Here is a 20,094-nt window from a genome sequence, read left to right on the forward strand (position 1 = left end):
GACGTACGCGGCCGAAGCAAACGAGCCGGCCCATTGCCGTCGCTCGGAGGCTGCATGCGAAAACATCACCCCGCCCGTTTTTAACAAGCCTTAAAAGACACGAAGACGCGAGGGGGGGGGGGGGAGCAACTTTGAACTTTGCGCGGTCGCGATCACTGGCGCGCGCGCTATCTCGAAAGCCATCACAGCGGGGCGGGCGGCTCGTATACGCTTCTACGTGCTGCGCTCTCAAAGCGAAGTGACTATGCGGAGAACATGGCTCCCTGGAGCGGCCGTATTTTCTTACACCATCGTTTTATAGTTACGCGAGATCGGATACAAAACAGTTAGCTGCCAGCCTTACTTCGTGTAACACTGCAATTTGTTGCTATCGCATTCATTGCTTCGCCCTTGCGGTGAAACTGTGACTTTTTTTTATTATTTGAGAAGTGTGATGTTTTTTCTTTTCTTATTTTCAAATGTAAAGTGAACCTACTTGGAAAAACTTTTTTTTTATCTATTTCATATGTTGTTACCAGGGTTATATAAATTGCACGGTTTGTAAAAAGGTAGTGTAGTTCATACCTGGCAATAATCTGTTAAAAAAAGCTTTCTCCAAAGGCTCTTTGAATGTTATGTGTATTCTAAGCCGATTAAAATATGTGCTTGTTCCCCCAAGTTACTACAAATTTGTTTTTTCAAGCTCCAAAAACGACATAATAAATGCCGCTAACTGCTCCCAAACAAGGTTCTCCTGCTCCTAAATTGAAATTTTGCTGCTCCCAAAACTGCTCCCAAATCGATTTCAGCCGTCTCACCCCTGCAATTGTTGCATATTGTAATCGTTGCATTTATTGTTACACATTTATTGGGTAGGAGGTTCAATTCATCCAAACCTCAATGTATCTTGCTCTTTCTTAGCCCCTAGTAGACGCAAATAGCCAAGACAAGTGGTGTACACAATAGTGTACAAAGTGCCTCAAAGGGTTAATCACTGACTCGAACGCTAGCGCGCGCAGACCCGTGCCAGCAGCACCTGCCTCTCGAGCGTCTCGGTGGTTTTAGATGCGACGCCGATGCTGCTGCCGCTACAAGTTAATTGCTACAATGTTCTTGAGAGAAAAAAAAAAATTTGTCACGTGGGAGCTTTCTGAATTGTGCACAATGTCACCTGAATGATGTTAATCAGAAAAGTTATTCTGAAATGATTGTTTCTTGTTCTAGTACGAAATTTGGTTTACATAAAAGATGATTTGTTTAAGGTGTTTCAAGCTTTGTAATATTAATGCATTTTTCTGCCTTATACACGTCAAATTTTGCCAAAATATGCCATGTTTGCATTTTTGCCCGTGTAATATTGCTCTACGTCTCTATATCTGAGTATGAATACCTACTGTACAGTTGATAAATTTTGCGTTAAACTTATTTTCCAACCCCTGATGTTTAAGAATGTTTCAAAAGAAAATCTCAAATTAGAGAAAAACTTCGTCCACGTTGAGATACTCACCACGTGGTGCTCCAATTAAAAATCAGCTTTCTGCCTCTATCGAAAGCAAATATATAGTTCTTACATGGTAAGTTTTGACGTTACACTTTTTTGCTGTAAACAAGATAATAATTTAAGATAGCTGTCAGTGAGGAAAGTTGCCTGACAGGAACAACTACTTATTTGTGAAGACTAAGGCGGAGGAAAGAGAAGGTCAAGCACTTGTCCTTCTGTTTGCTCCATCTTCGTCTTTTCACGCTGCGTTAAGCGTGTCACCGTGATGACTATCCCAACTATCAATACTATACAAATCTGCAGACCCACATTATTTCGTTTGTTTATAACGATCAAAATAACTAAAATATAGCTTCCCATGTCATCGTCGTCATCAGTGGCAGTCTGTGTTTTATGTGCACTGCAGGACACAAGTCTCTTCGAATGATCTCCATCTTGCCCTGCCCTGTGCGAGCCAGCTAATTTCTTAATTTTGTCGCTCCACTTAACCCTTTGCCGTCCTCACCTAGCTTTTGGTATCCATTTCGTAGCTCCAACTGACCACAGATTATCTGTGCTTTGCATTATGTGACCTGCCCAGGAACGGCAGTACAGCATGCGAAAAGCCTAATCCAATTGTAGTGGGGAACACGTTTAACTACAAAAGGTTCTTTAACTTGCTTCAGCACACGGATGCTTTCGCTCCCCTGGAAGTGATACCACCCGTGCTGAATTTTATTCTACGAACTTGTGTTTAGCAGAGTATGAGCACTACAAGCACGGCTCAATCAAACTGGAGCCGTAATTTATTCCATAAGCAATAGCAGTGACTTCAGATATTAGCACTGCCATCTGTTTTTCAATTATTATATTTCATATGTGGCAACAGTATTTAAATAGCAGTGCCATTTTCACGCCCCATCTTGCTGTTTCTTGTGTATGCATTAAATTGACTGGCACGCAGCCTATTTGTGCTGGCGCTTGGATTAAATGTTTGCCGTATAGATTCAATAGTTTGGCACTCATATCTGTGAAGCTCGGAATATTTTAGCTGGCACTTGGATGAAAGTGAGTGGGAAAACCTGTAGATATCGAAGTAAAATATTTGCCCTACCAAGGAAGCGAGAGATGTCTCCTTTGCGGCGCCTTGAATGAAACTCCTTGTGATGCCTTGGTGCTTTGTGCTGATCCCTGTTTGTGAAGAAATGCGCGCAAGTTGATCTGTAGCCTGTCATATTGGCATTCCTCATACCCAAATGTGCATTTTTCAAACAGACGAAAGGGGGCTTTTTCACAGGCCAACAAAGTAAGACACTTGTGGTAGTAGTTCGATGCAGATGTTGTGCCAACCTGGCTCTTTCTTAATGCAGGCAAATTGGCAAGGATATCACCAGCACATTCGCCAAGCTTGAGAAGCTGACATTACGTGAGTGAACTTCAACGTCTCCTTTTTTTGGCGAATACACGGGGAGGTTAAATGAGCTTCCCCACAAGTACAACTTGCTGCTGAAAGGAAAGAAACTTGACCTTGACTAATTTGGCAGCAGCAACACTCCCTGCCCTTGTGCGCACAGTAAAACCTCACAGTTACAAAGGTGAAAGAGGAAGTAAACATTGTAAGCATTGTCTATGCATGTAGCCAGCCTCTTGTGGGAGCTCAGTGGCTTCGCGTGACTGAGCCCCATGTTGCGAGTTTGATTCTGGAATATGTCATTCTCATTCCAATGGGGGTGGAATGCAAAACTGTTTGGGTAATTATATAGTGTGTGTACTTCACATATTTATTAATAATATCAAACCTGGAGTGTTCAGACTCATACCATATAGTCGTGTGTGCCAGGGGCAACGGGCCATGGTTTTGCCTTCAAAAACTACTTTCTATGTGATGTTGCCGAGTTGTTGAGTGAGCCAATAACCCCCTCACTACAAAAACAAAAACATCAGCAAGAATAAAAGAAGCAGTTTGCAAAAATTTATTTGAAATAGTTTTACAGAAAAAAAAATCACGAAAAATTGTCAGTTTGATGGAGGACGAATGGGTGTCCACAAACATGGAGTAAGTTGTGAAAATGGTGAAAACCACTGGTACAGGTTTTTTCTTGGAGGCTCAAAAAATGCTGCATTTCATGCAGCAAACCCTCAACTTTTCTTTGCATTCTTTGTTCTTGCATGGAATGCTATTTTATGAGATTCTGACGAGTGGTCAAAACTATCTGTTCTTGTGTTGCTGTTAGCAAGCTGGGTTGATCTGGTCTCTGTACCCATAGAGTTTCCTACAATACTTACTAGAGGGAACTCTGGCACTAGTGTCTATGGGAGCTGACGCATGGCACTTCAGCCAGCATGGGAATGATGGGTAGTGCACGGATTTGTCTAAACTTTGTTCTTTTGGCTCCGTTTGGCTCCATGTCACCTGCATCCGCTTTGTCGCGAAACGAAGTTCAACAAATGTCAGCAGTTCCGCTTCACCACTTGAACTTTTTTAGGCTCACCAGTTCAAATCTGGTCACGAAGTTCACAATGGTCTATTCCTTTATTTGAAACAAATGCCAAAACACAGCAATAAACAAAGCCACAAGTGCATTCGAAGCAGTAAGCACAAAGATTAGGCAAATCTGTGTACTACCCATCATTACCATGGTGGCTGAACGATCGCAGCACCAGAGTCCCCTCTACTTAATTTTGAGAAACTCTGTGTCTGTACCTACTCGTTAATTATTTGTGGAAGGAAGGGAACAGGAGAGAGAGGAATGGTGGAGATGCCTTAACATTCATATGGCTCCTCACTGCATTTACGTTTATAGTTTTTGTCTCATGCTACAATGCCTCTTGAGGCACTTCACGACTGATATTTTTTAATGCCCTTTCAAACTCGCAGAGCACTCCATGTACGATTATCATTGCTCATGTTGGCCACATCCACGAATGTCACGCTTTCTTTTGGTCTTGGTCAAAGGGTAGTGCAAGCAAAACAAAAAAAGCACTCAGGTAGCGAGAGAAGCGGTCAGGAGACCACCACCAGCCCCTTCTGCTTCTTTTGCCATCTGTGCGATATTATTTAATGTTGAAATGGCTGCAGCCACAGTTTTTGAAATGACCTCGACATTTCGGGGCCTGTTCGGTCCATTTGGACAGACAGATCTGTCACAAAATGCTTACACTTAAGGTCACCACTCTTGACAAAAAAAGCTTTAGAGTTTTAATCTAAAAGTTGCAGTTGTATTCTTATCTTGTAAGAAGTAGTTATTTAGGATGCTTAAAGAGACACTAAAGGCAAATGATAAGTCAACGCTTATTGTGGAATAGCATTCTAGAAATGTCGTAGTGCTTGTTTCGTGTCAAGGAAATGCTTATTTTGAAAGAGAATTGCATTTTAGTGGTCTGAACAGCATTAGCGCACTTCAAATCGTGTGCCTGAAAAGGCCTCCTGACATAGCATTTGCCTTGCCCAACGTTGCCCGCCTTTACTCCGACGCTGTGGTTTCTTGTCTGAAAGACACATTACACAACATCACATGGACACGGCATTTTGTTGAACTTTCCGTTAGAGCGACTTTCGTGATCATGCAAGGCACACAGCAGTATGCGACAACGAAACTACCACTGAGACGTGGCCGCACAAGCGGAGCACAGCCCTGCGAAAGCAGAACAAGTTCTTTTTTCCCTGAATCAAAGAGAAACGCACAAGCAGCATTTTATTATGTCTTGCAATGCTGGGGATGTTCTTTTCATCATGAGCAGCTTGAATACTATAGTGGTTAATCATACTTGGGACGTCATTGGGCTCGTTCCAAAGCATCCCAGTGGTGGTGCATATAGTGTCCTACATTTACCTTAATTTCTCGATTACTAGAGCACTGCTATTTATAATATCAACGTTTTAGACGTTCTCAAACGTGGACCTTTCATTGATATAAATTTTTATTTGCCTTTAGTGTTCCTTTAAGATGAAAAAAGTATTCAAACTATAAAAAGTATTTTTATAATCAATAAAATTTGTCAAAAAGTGGGCATTGTGCCCGTTGTCATAACTGAAAAACACTTTGCACAAATCAAAAGCAGCTTAGTAGGAACATAATGGACACAATTAGCTGTGAAATGAACTCGGATAATCTGCAAGTTCAGTTGAGTTATTATAAAAAACTAAAGAACGTTACGTCCTACTCAAGAAAGGGAAAATAGACAACCAGCCATTTGTAGCATGAAGCCACAAGGAAATCCATGCGGATTTCTCAGAGCGACCGCCCCGGAAAGGCGTTGGTCCCGGGTTCGAACCCCGGACCAGGACGAATTTTTCGGCGACTAAGAGGATTTATTTCTGAGAAATCCGTATGGATTTCCTTGTGGCTTCGTGCTACAAACGGGTGGTTGTCTATTTTCCCTTTCTTAACCCTTTTGCCACCTTGCGGGATTCCGCAGAACTGATTTTCATTACGTCCTACTCGTTTAGTTTTTAAACAATTGTCCTCAGTATAAATATTTACCATCCGTTTTAAATTAACCTAGTTCATTGTACAGGTGAGTGTATAAAGACATGGTGTTCGGAATGTCATGCATAAATACATATTAGAAGAGAAGTTATCAATGTTCGTGTAACTAGAATACCAAAAGTCAGGTTTTGAGAGAAATTTGTGTAGTTTTTAAGCGAATGTCCAGGTAACAAAACACATTCAATACGTCTAAAATTTATCGTGACGTTAGGGGGGGGGGCCCTGTTTGGAATGTTCTCCTTGCACGTGAGCGGAAGCACACATTTCTTTCTATCTCGCCTGTGCAGCATCCCAACTTGACTCAAGTGCAGCCTTCTTGCGATGGTTTAGCATGCAGAGTTCAGTTGTGTGGCAGCCAGGTTCACTGCCTGCCTGCTTTAAAATGCCCCTGTTCCCGTCAGGGAACTTGGGTTACAGCTTTCTAAAATGTAAATAAACACATTGGATATGTGATTTTCAGCAGGCACCATAGCCCTCTAGCAGAATGTTTTATTGAATTTAAGAGCATCAGGTGTTAGAAAAGGCTTCTCGAAGATTTTATAGCTCACCGTGACAAAGTGTCGTGATCTAAGATCTACACGTAGTGGCATTTCTGATGAGTTGATGTGCATTACTGAATTGGAAGCTTTCAGTTCTGGTTTTGGATACATGTGTGGCAGGGTTGGAAAAATGATGACAATGCTTGAACAGGTTAAGACCAAAATATATTTCTTTTTCCTAAATAGTCTCAAATAAACAGGCAGTGCAAAAGCGCAGAAAAAAAGAAAGCGCAATTTTTCAGAGAAATCTCTTGTTGAAGGGTGGTGACATGTGAGCAATGTTGCCCCATCAGTCTGTTGTGCACACCCAGTGGCCAGGCGCAAGACCATCTTCGATGACCGGCCAGAGGAGATACAGGAGCTGACGTACATCATCAAGCAGGACATCGGCAGTCTCAACAAGGCCATCGCCCAGCTGCAGGAGGTAGGTCCCTCATCAAGAAGCTCACTGCTACTGATCAGTAACTAGTACCAATCTTTATGGGGGGGCTTGGTCAAAGCTGCAAACGACCCCACGCGCACATTTTCAGACAGAAACTGCACGTTCGAAGAGCTGCCCGGCTGCTGAAAAAAAGGAGAGAGAAAAAAACCACTTGTCTTGTTAGCACACCACTCCCGCGAGCGTGCGGCTCGTAGCCGAGGATGGGGATGGGCAGCCCATGGAAGTGTTATTGGCATTGTTGTATCGCACACCCCATGGACGAGCCAGGAACTGCCCAAACCAGAAGTGGAGGGTCAGGTGACAGTGGGCCAAAAGAGCCCTTTGGTTCGCCATCTGAATCCACACTAAAGGCATACCGATGCCTGATAGAGACCTCTGTACCTGTTTTACAAAAATGCAATACTTCGAATACGTACTGAGAAGTTCACAGCATGTGGCAAGCTTTCATAAAGCGAGAGGTAAGATAGCCAACAAAACACAGCTTATTGCCACATGCATGCTGCGAGAAAGACAGCAATGCAGATGTGCTTATGCTCTATACAAAGGACAAAGAAGAAGTCTCTGGCACGCGGCAATAAACAGACTGACCTGCTGCTATGCATTACGACCCTGATGATGGAAGTGCTCGAGCTTGCAACCTGTTGCAGGAAAGCCTCGTTTGTAGACTTGTGTGAATATTCGAGCATTTTGAATGTTCAAACGAATATTACACTATTCGAATTCGCTTTGACACAAATTTAAATTATTGGAAATTTCGAAGTATCTGAAATGAATGGACATAAATAAACCGTATGTAACCCCCTGTAAAGGTTGTTTCACTGCAGTGGAGGGGTGCTATACCATGAATACGCCTATCCAGGGGAAATCGGCACTGCCACAAAGCCCAATTCAAGGTTAAATAAACATATTACCCTCACATCGATTCATCATTTTTTATGTTTAAAAAAGCTTGTTTACAGGCATTTTACAGGTCATCACTTGCATTCTACCGAAAGTCAAATCCTGCTACTATTCAAAGTTGCTCTCACTTTCCTTTGCGCCAGAAAGAATGAATGGGCCTTGCTTCAATTTAAAAAGATATTGTGCAGGTTAGCTGGGTCACGACAAATATGCTCATTTTTTTAATAATATGTGATATATATACTATTCGAATTCAATTCGATATTATTCAGCCAAATCACTATTTGCTTCAAATTCTCTTTGAACCTAAAATTTACTCTTCACACAACTGTACACCCACTCTGGAAACTCAGCTGGAGCCTACTAGGCCTAAGCCCAGAGTTATCGACTGTTCCTGCTCTTACCAGCATGGCAGCTCCCACAACATCGGTGGATCTCCTTCTTTCAGAGACAGCTCTTCTTGCCCAGGTGACTCTTGCATTCGCAGCATCCTTGCATTCACAGAATCTTCTTTCTTTATTTTCCTTTCTTCTGTGGGAAGTGTAAGGATATGTCTAGGACTAGCTTGAGCAGTTTGAACACGTTGCCGTGATCGTTCACAGGAGCACACAAGAAAAAACTTGCGCGAGCCTATTTCGCGCTGGAAAATAGCACACACACATGGTACGGGAGCAGGGAGGCTAGTTTCCAAATGTGGGACAATCTTTGCCACAAGTTCCTCGAAACATCCTCAGTTTGGGCAGGCAGGATCACACACAACAATTGATTGGAGCCTGCATGCAAAAACAAAATGAAATCGTCGCCATGTTTGCAGAGGATCATATGGCCCATCACTTTTGCCAAGCTGACCCTGACATGTCCCAGGCAAAGAAAGAGTGTCCTCTGATGCGGGATGTTCACGGTCCTTGTACGATATGCGCTAACAGTAGTAAATAATTTACAAAAGAGGCGACTCTCATCAAGTGGGGACTGCAGCGACGATGCTGCCACTTTGACCACCTGCCCAACCACCCGCCAGTAAGTTCCACAGCTCAAAACGCTGCCGTTTGCAAAAGCTCCCCACGACAAATGATCGGGGAAATACTGCGTGAGGAACTTCATGAGGAACCAAAATGTATGCCAGGAGTTGAGGCAAGCCTATGCAACGTTCGTTGAGCTATGACGATATGGTCCGTCGTCTTTCACCTTCACCTGAGGTAGTGCCCTTCCAACTACGGCCCGTTACTGTGCCTTAGTGGCAATGACAATCTGTGAGACGACCACCAGTTCGTTGAGCAGACTTGTGGTGCACAGCCAGCTATCGACCTCTTCGCTTCCACTGCATGGAACCGGGCCACATTTTCCACTGTGTACTGCCATCATTGAGAGGTGGCGTTCCGACGCATTTCTCGTCCCGCTTCTGTCCGCTTTGAATACGGTCACGCCCGCAACATTGATTGCCTGTCAAGCAGCCAAGTAGCTTCACCACATGGTTGCTGGCAATCTCTGTCACCTGTGTGTCACACTTCCACGAACAGCCAGAGTTACGCTGACGTCTTGAGAGGCCGTTTCCCGATCCTGCGCCAGAGAATCTAACTGCAGTAACTTTTAGGGGCAAGGTTGGCAATCGTTGAGACGCCGAAAAGACCATCGCCACAAGAAGATGATATCTAATACGAAGGACGTTGAATGCTAACACCAGTGAAGTAGTACCATCTTAGTGTTCTCATAGATGGACATCACCTGACAACATTGGTGGTCGCTTGCGCAGACTTCTCAGTTATATGGTACGACAGAGTGTCATGATGTCAAAACAGAGGTCTTAACGCACAGATAAAGAGAACAACATTAGGTCGGTCTTTTTAATACCATGTGCCAGAGACTTCATTCTTCTCCTTTGTACCTTTTGTATAAAGCATGTGTGTATTTACACTGCTAATACAGAAGAGCTTGCTATACACATTGCAAATACAGTCAACGTCCAATTTTTTAGACTCCCTAGGAACCGCGATATCGCCTGAAAAATTGGGCAGTCAGAAAAAACGAATTCATCTTTTTGTATTCTGCTCAAGCGGTCGAATCACCACAGCATGTCCGAAACGGCTTCAATGCACGCTAAACCACCTCCGATAATGTTCTAACGTTTCAAGTAAACGCATGCATCGAGTTCAAAGTGCCATCACGATCAGCAATGCGAAACGCGGCAGCGCTACGAGCCGTGGGTGCCCGACAAATTCCGAGAAACAATCTCTTCTCTCCGGGCCTTTCGGCAATCCTCAGTCTCATAGCATTCGTTGTGGCGTCAATATGTCATCCTCATGTCAATATGTCTGCTGATGTCATCCATAAAAAGAACCACAAAAAGAACCAAAACAGAAGTGCAACACTGCAACTAAATTTCGACTTCTGGGTGGTGTAGGGGCCCTTTAAGATAAAGTTTGGTTGGAGTTCTCTCTTTTCCTTTAAATACCTGTTTATGTGCATTGTGTTTGGTCGCTTGCCCCAGGCAACTTACTCTGGCATTTGGTGTTCTTTCTGAGCCCCAGTGGATGACTGCCTTGCAGGCAGAGTTAGCCCCATTGTTCCTACTAGAAGGTGTGCTCAAGAAGCACCGAACAGGCACAAGTCGTACATTTTGTCAGAAAGCAACAAAGGTTTGTTACTCTCTGGACAGAGATGTCCTCTCGGTATCACAAAGAGCTGCAGTTCTTTGTGAAACTTGTCTCAGGATTGTCTCACAGCAACACTGGTAAAGACAGAGGTCTTTTTTGTCATACTCTACCCTACCAGCAAAATTTGCTTGGCCCAAGCATGGTAAATCATCAGTGGCCAAGCTGTCCATGAATGGAAAGTTATTGGAGGCCAAGCAAAATATGAGCTTGGCAGTTGTAACAAGCCTACCATTGGCCAAGCAAAGGAAGGCCGTGCTTGGCAAATCATTGGAAACACCTCTTGCCATGGTTGGCACTGTAGTGGAACACCATGCAATAACCAAGCATGTTCTAGATATGGAGGCCAAGCATTTTGGCCAATGTAATTTCTGGCACATTTTTTGTAGTTTTTTGTCTTAGATAAAATTTGATGCCCGGCTACTTTTTTCTACATTTTTGTCTGTACCCCCCACCCCCCAAACAAGTCACAAGGCAAATATTTCTGGTGCTTCAGGTTTATTACACACTGAATATATACAAGGCAATACGCCATTTTTATATTCCTTCCTGAACTCTTGCGATTATAAAGTGTTGCTTGGGCTTCTGTTGAGTCTTTCATCAAGGTGGCACGCCGTCTTTGCATAGGTGCACCTTCTTGATCCACAGCGAACATGAGCCACCTTTTTGTTATGTCCGAAACAGCTGCGTCAGTTGTGTTGAACAGGATACGTCTGGCACCTGTGAAATACAAGGAGACAAAAAATCATGAGCTTCTCTTTAAAAAGTCATTTCTCAGGCTTTCAACAATTTTCAACACATAGCGGGAACATTTGTTGGAAGGCTAATCGGTTATGCATGATTATGAAGATCAGAACACATGCACGGACAGGAAGAGTTGATTGGACAGCATAATACATATTTTTTTTTCACTTTCAACTACAAGTTTATTAATGGAGTAGCTTGCGTAGTTTTTTGAGAACCCCATCAATATGAAACAAAAGATGAAGAAATACAACAAAAAATGACCCACTTAATCTTCTATTCTGGCACCCTCTTCCAGAACAAATATATTCTTTCAAATTATAAAAGATCATACTTTTTTTGCTGATAGCACTATGGAAGGAGCATTGGCGCACGAGCACTCTATTATGTCCTTGTTTTCTTCCTGTACGTATGTCCTTTGAGATTTATGAACGTTGCTGGGATAGTCGATGTACCATAATGTTGTAGTTGCCGGGGAGCTACTGTTGAGTCCTGCTGCTTAGCAGTGCTGCTGACTGTTAAACAAAGAAATTGGTTATGTGCTCTGGTTCTCGGCTCCTAAAAATAGGAACTCCAATAAAACAGAAAATAAGATGATCGAACACTGCACTGGAGAAGCATCTTGGTAGTAGTGAAACTGTTTGTTTCAATGCTGATTCTTGCTCCTGATGGCACAAGTTGGCAGTATTCATGAAGGCAGCATATATAAACTCTGAAAAATTTTTATCAGTTGGACAAGTTTCCAAACAAACATCAGTAATGCAGTATGTGCAAATATACTGGTCGTGGTGAAGCATCTTCTAAACAACTACGACCGAAATATCACAACATGGAGAAGTCTACATAATACTGAACCTCATAATGAGGATGTTGTCCTGCAGAGCAGGAGAGAAAACTAGAATTTGTTTTTTATTGACACTTACCAAGGAGAAACAGCAGCACATTTGCCAGGCTTTTAAATGCTAATTTGTTCTCAGAAACCCAGCTGTACTTCTGTACGACCATTTTAGATACAATGTGCTGGAGCTCTCTGCGCATGGCATCTTTAGCACTGCTGCCATCTTCTAGGGAGAAATAGCTGATCTGTAATAAAAAAAAAAGCAATAAATAAATTATTAAGTTTATCAAAGAAATGTTACACATGTTTAAAAGCTTGGAAAGAAGTCTTTATTATATTCAGAGGTTGTGGTGCCAACAGAAAGATAACCTTGCAGTGATAAAACAGCATTATTTCATCACTTGAAATATTCATTATACATTCTGCGCAGTACTTGTGCGGACTGACAAAATCTATGCCTTCATGGTGGAAAATTGTGATTAAAAGTAATAAAACCCAGTAAGAATTCAGCATGGCAATGTGGCAACGCGAGGCGCTCCTCCAGAAGCGAACGAGAAATAGCCGCGCACGCCGACCACACGCCACTCGCTGCTACGTGTTAAAGGGCATAGTATACGAAGCTCGACGCTGCTTGATACAAAGTACGGTCATACTGCATACTAAGTGGAACCTTGCATTTACCGAGATGTAGCAGCTACAGACTGCGTCAGCGGCTCGGCAACTGTCTTTCGGACCATGCAGCGGGCAACACCTCAGGTGGCAGTCCGTTCAGTTTATGTCATACCGCGAATAGTTTTCACAGAAAACCGTGGATCGCTCATGAAAAATTAAGGCGAATTGAAGCGATGCTCGAACACCGTACAGAAGAACGTTTGACATATGCCCGGTTTTCGCTGGTAACATGGGAAAACTACGGCATCACACACATTGAAAAGAGTTAGGACTACACATGCACTACGTACGCAGCATCCGCGATTTTCGCCTCAGTAAACCTCGTCATCGAATCCCATATTGCATAGAGGGAACAGGGGCAAATAGAGAGACTGCTGAAATTTACTCACCTTCTATTTCAACTTGAATTAGAAGCTCGTCGCCCCCCTGCACAGCTCACCTCCACCTTCCACCAACGCCATGCGAACAAGGAACAAGGCGCCGCTGGCGCCGCCGCCGGCCGCGCCGCGCAGTCATACACGCGTGGTTGGAGAGTGTATTCGGTACATGCGAATACACGCTTAAAGCCACATTAACTGCAATATTTTTGATGACTTGTGCACTATTACACAAGCGCATAACAGCCGCTGCAGTTTGTAAATTCGTGAAAATTGCCTGTTTGGATGCATTGGTGAACTATTTTTTTTAGCGCACTAAGGTTGTGCACAGGCCGAACCGTGCCGCGCGCGGGAAAAGGTGCGAAATTGAAACGTCGCACGGTCGCACTGCGCGCGAGCGCATGTACAGGTCTGGTCCTCTGGATAAAAAGAAATGAGAAATGAAGTATTCCGTAAAGCAATCAGAGCGAACTGAATTAATGACCGGAAAAAATATTAGCACGTGGCTATTCGGTAGCTGTTTGTAAGACTTCACGACAAACTGTGCTAGAGAAACGGACACAACCGCTCTTCCGTCTCATTTTTTTAACCGCTTGTACGTCTTCGTGCGTCACGAATTTCCATGGAGAAGAATAATACAAAGAAGTGAGTATGCTTGATGGCCAAGCACATTCCGAGAACATTGGCCAGCAACCATGGCACGTTACAGAAAAGCCCTTGGCCTCCATCTTAAATGTGGCAGATATCTTTCAAACCTTTTGTTTCATTCTAATAAGTGGTAAGAGCCAACAACTACGTGAAACACGCACTTAAAAAATAAATTGGCCACTTTCGCTGCCATCTTATCCATATTTTGCATGTAGGCCATGCCCTTTTCTATCACGCTGTCAGGGCATTGGCCAATGATAACTGAAGCCGATGGGAATCCAAGATGTGTCCAATGATCGGCCATCGGCCACTGCTGGTAGGGTAGTGTCTTTTTGAGAGTGGGCTGGGAAAGTTACTTGTTGCTCTTAGAGTTGAGCATGGCAGCAGGTGGCGTAACGAAATTAGAAATTATCAGCAGGATGGTGGAGCTTCTACAAAGAGCAGCTGGAAACTAAAAAGAGGAGACACCAGAAATGGCTGTTTCTTGACCAAAAAGAAGAGAACAGCAGGGATAATCAAAGAGGTACAAAAAAAAAAAAAGCAGAGGGTGCTCATAGAAGTGATCATAGAGTGCTCATAGTGAAGTGAAGTGCTCATAGAGGGTGCTCGTCTAAAACTTCTGTCTTTCAGAAAGCATACTACAGTCAACTGCCGATTTTTCGGACGCCCGATTTTATGGACAAGCTCGAAAAATTAAGATGCTTTCGCGGCAAGTGTATAAGAACGTCTGAAATTTCGGGCGCTGAAACTCTTCGGCGTCTGATTTTTCGGACTTTCTGCCCAAATTGCGGGTGCAAATGGCATTAATTGAAGCCCCCACCTCTTCCGCTTCTTTCATCTCGTAGGTTCAAACCAGTGCTTTCGCGAGTCGATCTGTTTGCGACAGTAGCAGAGTCCGAAAGTCAGCTTTGCCGCAACGCCAAAGTGTTTTGGGGTGAAGCAGACCAGAAATTCAAAGGGGCTGCTATCACGGTGTCGTGCGGCTATGTCTCTACGGATAAGCAGCGGAAATGCACAGAGGCGTGATGGCCGCAGGTGGCTAATGCGCCAGTACGGCTTAATCGCTGACAACCCTTATGATAAGCATCTTCAGTTAACTGGTTGGTAGTGCATGTGGCCAAGCGTAGCTGCATGTGTACTACACGCATTTAATAGGCAAGAACCGAAACGCGGCGCGCTCCCATTCTTGCTGTCTCTTTGTGCAAGACCGCTAAGTGCACCGCACAGATGCGTTGCCTTCACGAACGAAACCAGCTCACCATTGCCACGCCCGTGTGCGGTCAGGCACGGAGTGGGCATCCCGAACCCTTTCATGACAAACGCGTGCACACGGTACAGCAACAGTACAGTGACAGCGTCAGCTTAGTTGGCGATCTGCTGCACACAACTAGAAACGATTGGCTTCGCACAGCAGCAAATGTTGCGTATCGGTGGAGATTCGGCGATGTGTGCGTGCATCGTTTACATGCGCACATGCACCGGGGAAAGTCGGACGAGTTGACCGCTTTTCCGCCACAGTCTTTGTGTTCCGCTTCTTTTCCGAACGCTCCATGTGAGAGAGCCGTAATCTATTCCGCGCTTTGCTGGTATCAGCGCCGCTTATCATGAGGCGCAAATTTGCAAGTGGCGGCTGGCGCGTAGTTAAGTGGTGTTCACGCCAGGTACCAAAGTATTTGCGAGGGCCCGGGCACGCACCAAAATGCCTGATAAGTGTGCTGGGAGGCATTAAAACTATTTTGGACGTGGCTGTGGTGATTTGACCACTTGAGTGGAATAAAAAGCATGAATTCATTTTTTTGAACTGCCCGATTTTTCGGACGATTTCACGGTCCCTAGGGAGTCAGAAAAATCGGATATGACTGTACAAGTGAATTTGGAGAATAAGGGCAGCTACAATGAATACTTTCGGTTTTATTTGCTCTTTTATTTTTACCTGATTCGTGGCCAATTTCTACAAAACTGCATTTATTGCGTTGCTCAGAAAACTTTAGCTGACGTGGACAGTGAAAAAGCTGGAAAAGTGAGGGACTTTGATTTGTGCGATTTACTAGTTGCCCTGTCCAGTCCTTTGCTTACCTATGAACTTCTGTTTAGTTTGGAACTCTATTGTACAGGGCAGACAAGAATATGTACCTTTACATTCATATTCTAACGCACTCTTAACCATGTCTCTAACCTGGCACTGTACTATGAATAGATGTCTGCTAACAAGCCCGTCCTTCGTGGCAGTTTAAATAAATAGAGCTTAGTCGGAGTGCTTCTCATCGTGAAATGTTCTCTGCCCTGTTGCTGTGGTGGTCTTCCACTCTGTGGACTTGGTCTTCTGTCACTTGCATCAGACAGGGTCAGATGTTTTTCATTGAACTGGTGTGGCTTGTATTGCACTGAAGTGCAAACACGTGCAGTATTCTGTGGATCTAATTTGTCCAGGTTCTGCTGCTGCTACTGTAGAATGCACTTAGTGAGTGAAACCTGATGTGTTTTTGGAAGCGGGCCTTTGTGGTTCAGTACAGCAGAGAGTCTTATGCAGGTGGCCCGTTCGAGGAACCAGCTGGGCGGCAAGCACATGCAATCCCACTCCAATTCTGTGGTAGTCTCCCTCCAGGTGAGCATTCTTGCACGGTAAACAAGTGGTGGGCTTGGGGAGAAAGCATGAAATACAGGGAAAAAAAATAAAAATAACAGGAGTAGGGAGAAAATTATGTGTCGTCTTTTAATGCGCTACATAGTACCTGTGATACAAACGGCTTTGAATAAGTAGGAGTGAAAAAATATTGCCAGCAGACTCCACGCACTGAGGGTCAATGTGAAGCAGTCTGTAGGCAGCTGGCTCAACTGCATTGCACCTTAGAGGGGCCCTGGAACGGTTTTGACGATTTTGTATAAACGTATTGAGCCGATAAAGCAAGTCCTAAGAATCAACTGAAGGCCGATCCAAGCTCTCTGCTTCAGCTGTGTAATTTATTACAAGACTTTAAACATGTGAATCACTACAGATCGCAACAGCTCAGCCGAACGAGTTTTCAACTTCTCGCGCTTTTTGCACGTAGAATTGTTTCAATACACGTAGCACCCAGCGACCGATCTGATTGGATATGACCAGTCCACATCACTGAACCTCTTGTAGACTGCGAGCGTCGTCTGCCTGTGCTACAACATGCTCCGTGTTGACGTGAGCTGAGCGGCAGTGTTTATCTCGAGGTTTCTTTTCTTGGACACAATGAATTGCTCTAGCCGTGTTGTGTACCACATGTCTAGAAATTGGTGACTTGTAAAGCTGCGACATCGTCTGTAATTTTTGTGAGGCATCTTGCGAGTGGAATCGCTTCGGCTCGTCGATGCAATGAGTGTTGCGCTCTCGCTATCCGGTCAACGCCACGATCCACGTGTCTGCGACTGTAACTTCACCCCTGGAGACACAACCAGATTGCCCGAGTTTGCACTTATCGGAGATCATTCTCGAGTTCTTTTTGTTTTTCCGCATGCCTTTGCAGGTTGTCGCCATACAGGAGAATAAAAGGCTGGTTGTGTGGCGGCACCTGTCAGAGCAGAAATCAATCACTCCGCAAGCTTTGTCTCTGTTTCCAGACGGCGTGCTGCCGGGCGCACTGGGCCATCATGGCCTTCGAGATTGCGCGCAACCTGTCGGCGCGCAATCTCAGAGGCCATGACTGGGCGAAGCTCAAACTGTCGAGTGTGCTCGTGAGAGCGCTGCGATTGCCAGCGTGTATCATGAGTTGAGGAGGCAAGGCAGTGGTGAGAAGGAGGGTATACATATAATTGTCCATAGCGGCCTTGGTACATGGCACGCCGCTTAATTTGTGGTGCAAATGATTTGATCGCAGCATCAGTGCGTCATTATGCGACCATTCACCCATTCTTTCTGGTAAAATGAAGAATTTAATAATGACCAGTGTGACGGAATTCGCGATGTGTTCTGGGTGGCAAAGTCGATCATTGAAGTTTTCGAACTGAGTTTTCGAAGTAGGGCGTTGCAGGCAAGTACTCCACCAGCAGTGCAGGTGCACAAATTGCCAGAAGAACCACCAATCGGAGGTTCGCATACGTTGCTAATTTCGTCAGACCACCCTTTAATAATTTCTCTAGTTTCCCAGAAAGAATGGGTAAATCATGATGCGCTGACGTTGCGAGAAGCATGCGTCATGCTGCCCACGTGTCACCGCAGTCTTGTAGTGAAGCACGCCTTTTCCGCAGCTGCACATTTCAGCTGACCACGAAACCGCTTTTTTTTTCTTGCACTGGCAGCAGTGAGGCTGAAGTGCTCGACTTGTCACTCATTAGTATCGCTACATTGCATTGCCTTGTGGCTTCTAAGGGCCATTGTTTCTGCAGATTTGCGGCTAAATAAAGATCAAGAATTGGCACACGGCACCTAAAATTTTCGAATTAACCGGGCTGGTACTAACTGCCGTTTCAAATTATCCACTTAAATTTACATTGCAAAATACGGCACCACAGAAATCCATTGAATTTTGGGGATTTTGAAATAACCGAGTCGGAATTAATGAAGTTTTACTGTACGTATTACCCTCACAATCGATTTTTTAAGGTAAAAAGCTTGTTATACAGGCTTATATGCTCTAAGTATAGTAAATTTTAAAACATAACGTATTTTACAAGCTATCACTTGCATTCTACCGAAAGTCAAATCCAGCTACTACTCAAAGTTGCTTCCACTTCCCTTTGAACAAAAAAAAATGACATTTGCATATGCCTTGTTTCAACTTTAAAAATATTGTGCACGTTAGTTGGGTCATGACAAATACGCTCATTTTTCTTTATATGTAATATATACTATTCGAATTCGCTTTGAAATTATTCGACGAAATCACTATTCGCTTCAAACCTAAAATTTACTATTCGCACAAGCCTAGTTATGACATCACATGATACCGTATTTACTCGCATAATTTGCGCACTTTTTTTCGCGAATTTGGAGCACCAAAAAGGGGGTGCGCAAATTACGCGGAGATTTCACGAGCACATCTGAAATAACGCACGATATATAGTCCTAACACGCGCGATATAATACATTAAAGAAGAAAATAAATTATAGCGCAAACGAAGGGTCTTTAACAGAATTAGCACGTATTTTAACCAGCCAGATTCGGTCATGCACGGTCTAGTCAGAATCACTGGTTGAGAAGTCCAACTGAGAATCATCGCCGCGGCCGCTGTCACCGCCCTCCCAAAGCGCGTCGTCCTTGGTTCCGTCGAGTGCGTTGAGGCGTCTTCTTGAAGCTCTTCGCGACAATGCTGGGAGTAACGAGGTGCCACGGCACGGAGATACCGGTGGGCCTAAGCTCTAGCACATATTTGAAAAGGTATTCTTCAACGGCAGGAAACTTTCCACGCTTCGGTCGATCCTCGGAACGGTCTCCTTCCCGGTCTTGTATTAAAAAGCGAACTCTTCTGCGGCATGGTTCCCGTTTCCTTAGGCAAATTCTATAACAGTGAGCTTGGATTTTGCCGAATAGTTATTGTAGCCCAGCGCAAGAAAACAGTGAAAACGCAACTGGCTGATCGCGAAACCTAAACTTCCGAAATCAACGAAGGCTGCGTCGCAGCGCGGACGCAGAGGAGGAGGGTCAGCGAGGGGAAATGTTGGCGCGACTGGCCCTCGCACGCCTCCGATGCAGAAAGTAGTCCGTGCCGTGTCGCGTCGGGAGAACGCTCGAACAGTTCCGACAACCCGTGAACAGGTTTGGGTGTTCGGGTACGGTTGGTACGGTCTCGGCGCCGTTTCCGGAGAATAGAACGAAGTAATCGGAAGAAGGGACTTCGCACTCGCGGCCTGTCTTGTGTATGACTGCGCTCGCCTGCTCGGTGAGGGCCTCGGGGGCGCGGCCGTTCAAAGTTTCCCCGTGCGCGCGGGCCGGCGAGCTGGCTCGAGCGGGGCGGGGAGCGCAAAATAGGCGAGTAAATATTTTTTTTTTAGCAAAGCTGGCGAAATATTAGGGGTGCGCAAATTATGCGAGGGCGCAAATTATGCGGGTAAATACGGTATGACGTGTAATGTCGTTTATGTTTTGCAATGTCTGTTACTCTGTCTATGTAGATGTTGTGACATAGCATGTCATTTATGCGGTGTGATTGATGCATGTACATGTGCTTTGTAATGTGCATTCATAAAATTTGAAAAATCACAAATTTTGCAACAGAAGCTTTGCCATAACAAAGTTGCTGTTGCTAAACACACGTACATATTTGGTGGCACTGAAAGGAAGTTATTTTAAAACAAACATAGCAATTGAAACAGCCATCCAGGTGTGTAAAAAAAAGCACCTTATTATTTTTATTTACTGATTTACCTAAA

At 44.3% G+C, this 20,094-nt stretch overlaps 1 protein-coding gene across 1 annotated transcript in view; it reads left to right on the forward strand.

Moving 5' to 3' along the window:
• Window positions 1–20,094, forward strand: part of LOC119374600 (syntaxin-5) — a 66,559-nt gene that overhangs the window by 24,753 nt on the left and 21,712 nt on the right. Inside the window, exons 4-6 of the mRNA XM_037644770.2 lie at window positions 2,830–2,885; window positions 6,800–6,912; window positions 16,288–16,362. Of these exons, the coding sequence (XP_037500698.1) occupies window positions 2,830–2,885; window positions 6,800–6,912; window positions 16,288–16,362 (244 nt within the window). The remainder of the gene's footprint in view (window positions 1–2,829; window positions 2,886–6,799; window positions 6,913–16,287; window positions 16,363–20,094) is intronic.

Source organism: Rhipicephalus sanguineus, chromosome 11 (genome assembly GCF_013339695.2).
Source record: "Rhipicephalus sanguineus isolate Rsan-2018 chromosome 11, BIME_Rsan_1.4, whole genome shotgun sequence".
Lineage (NCBI taxonomy): Eukaryota > Metazoa > Arthropoda > Arachnida > Ixodida > Ixodidae > Rhipicephalus > Rhipicephalus sanguineus.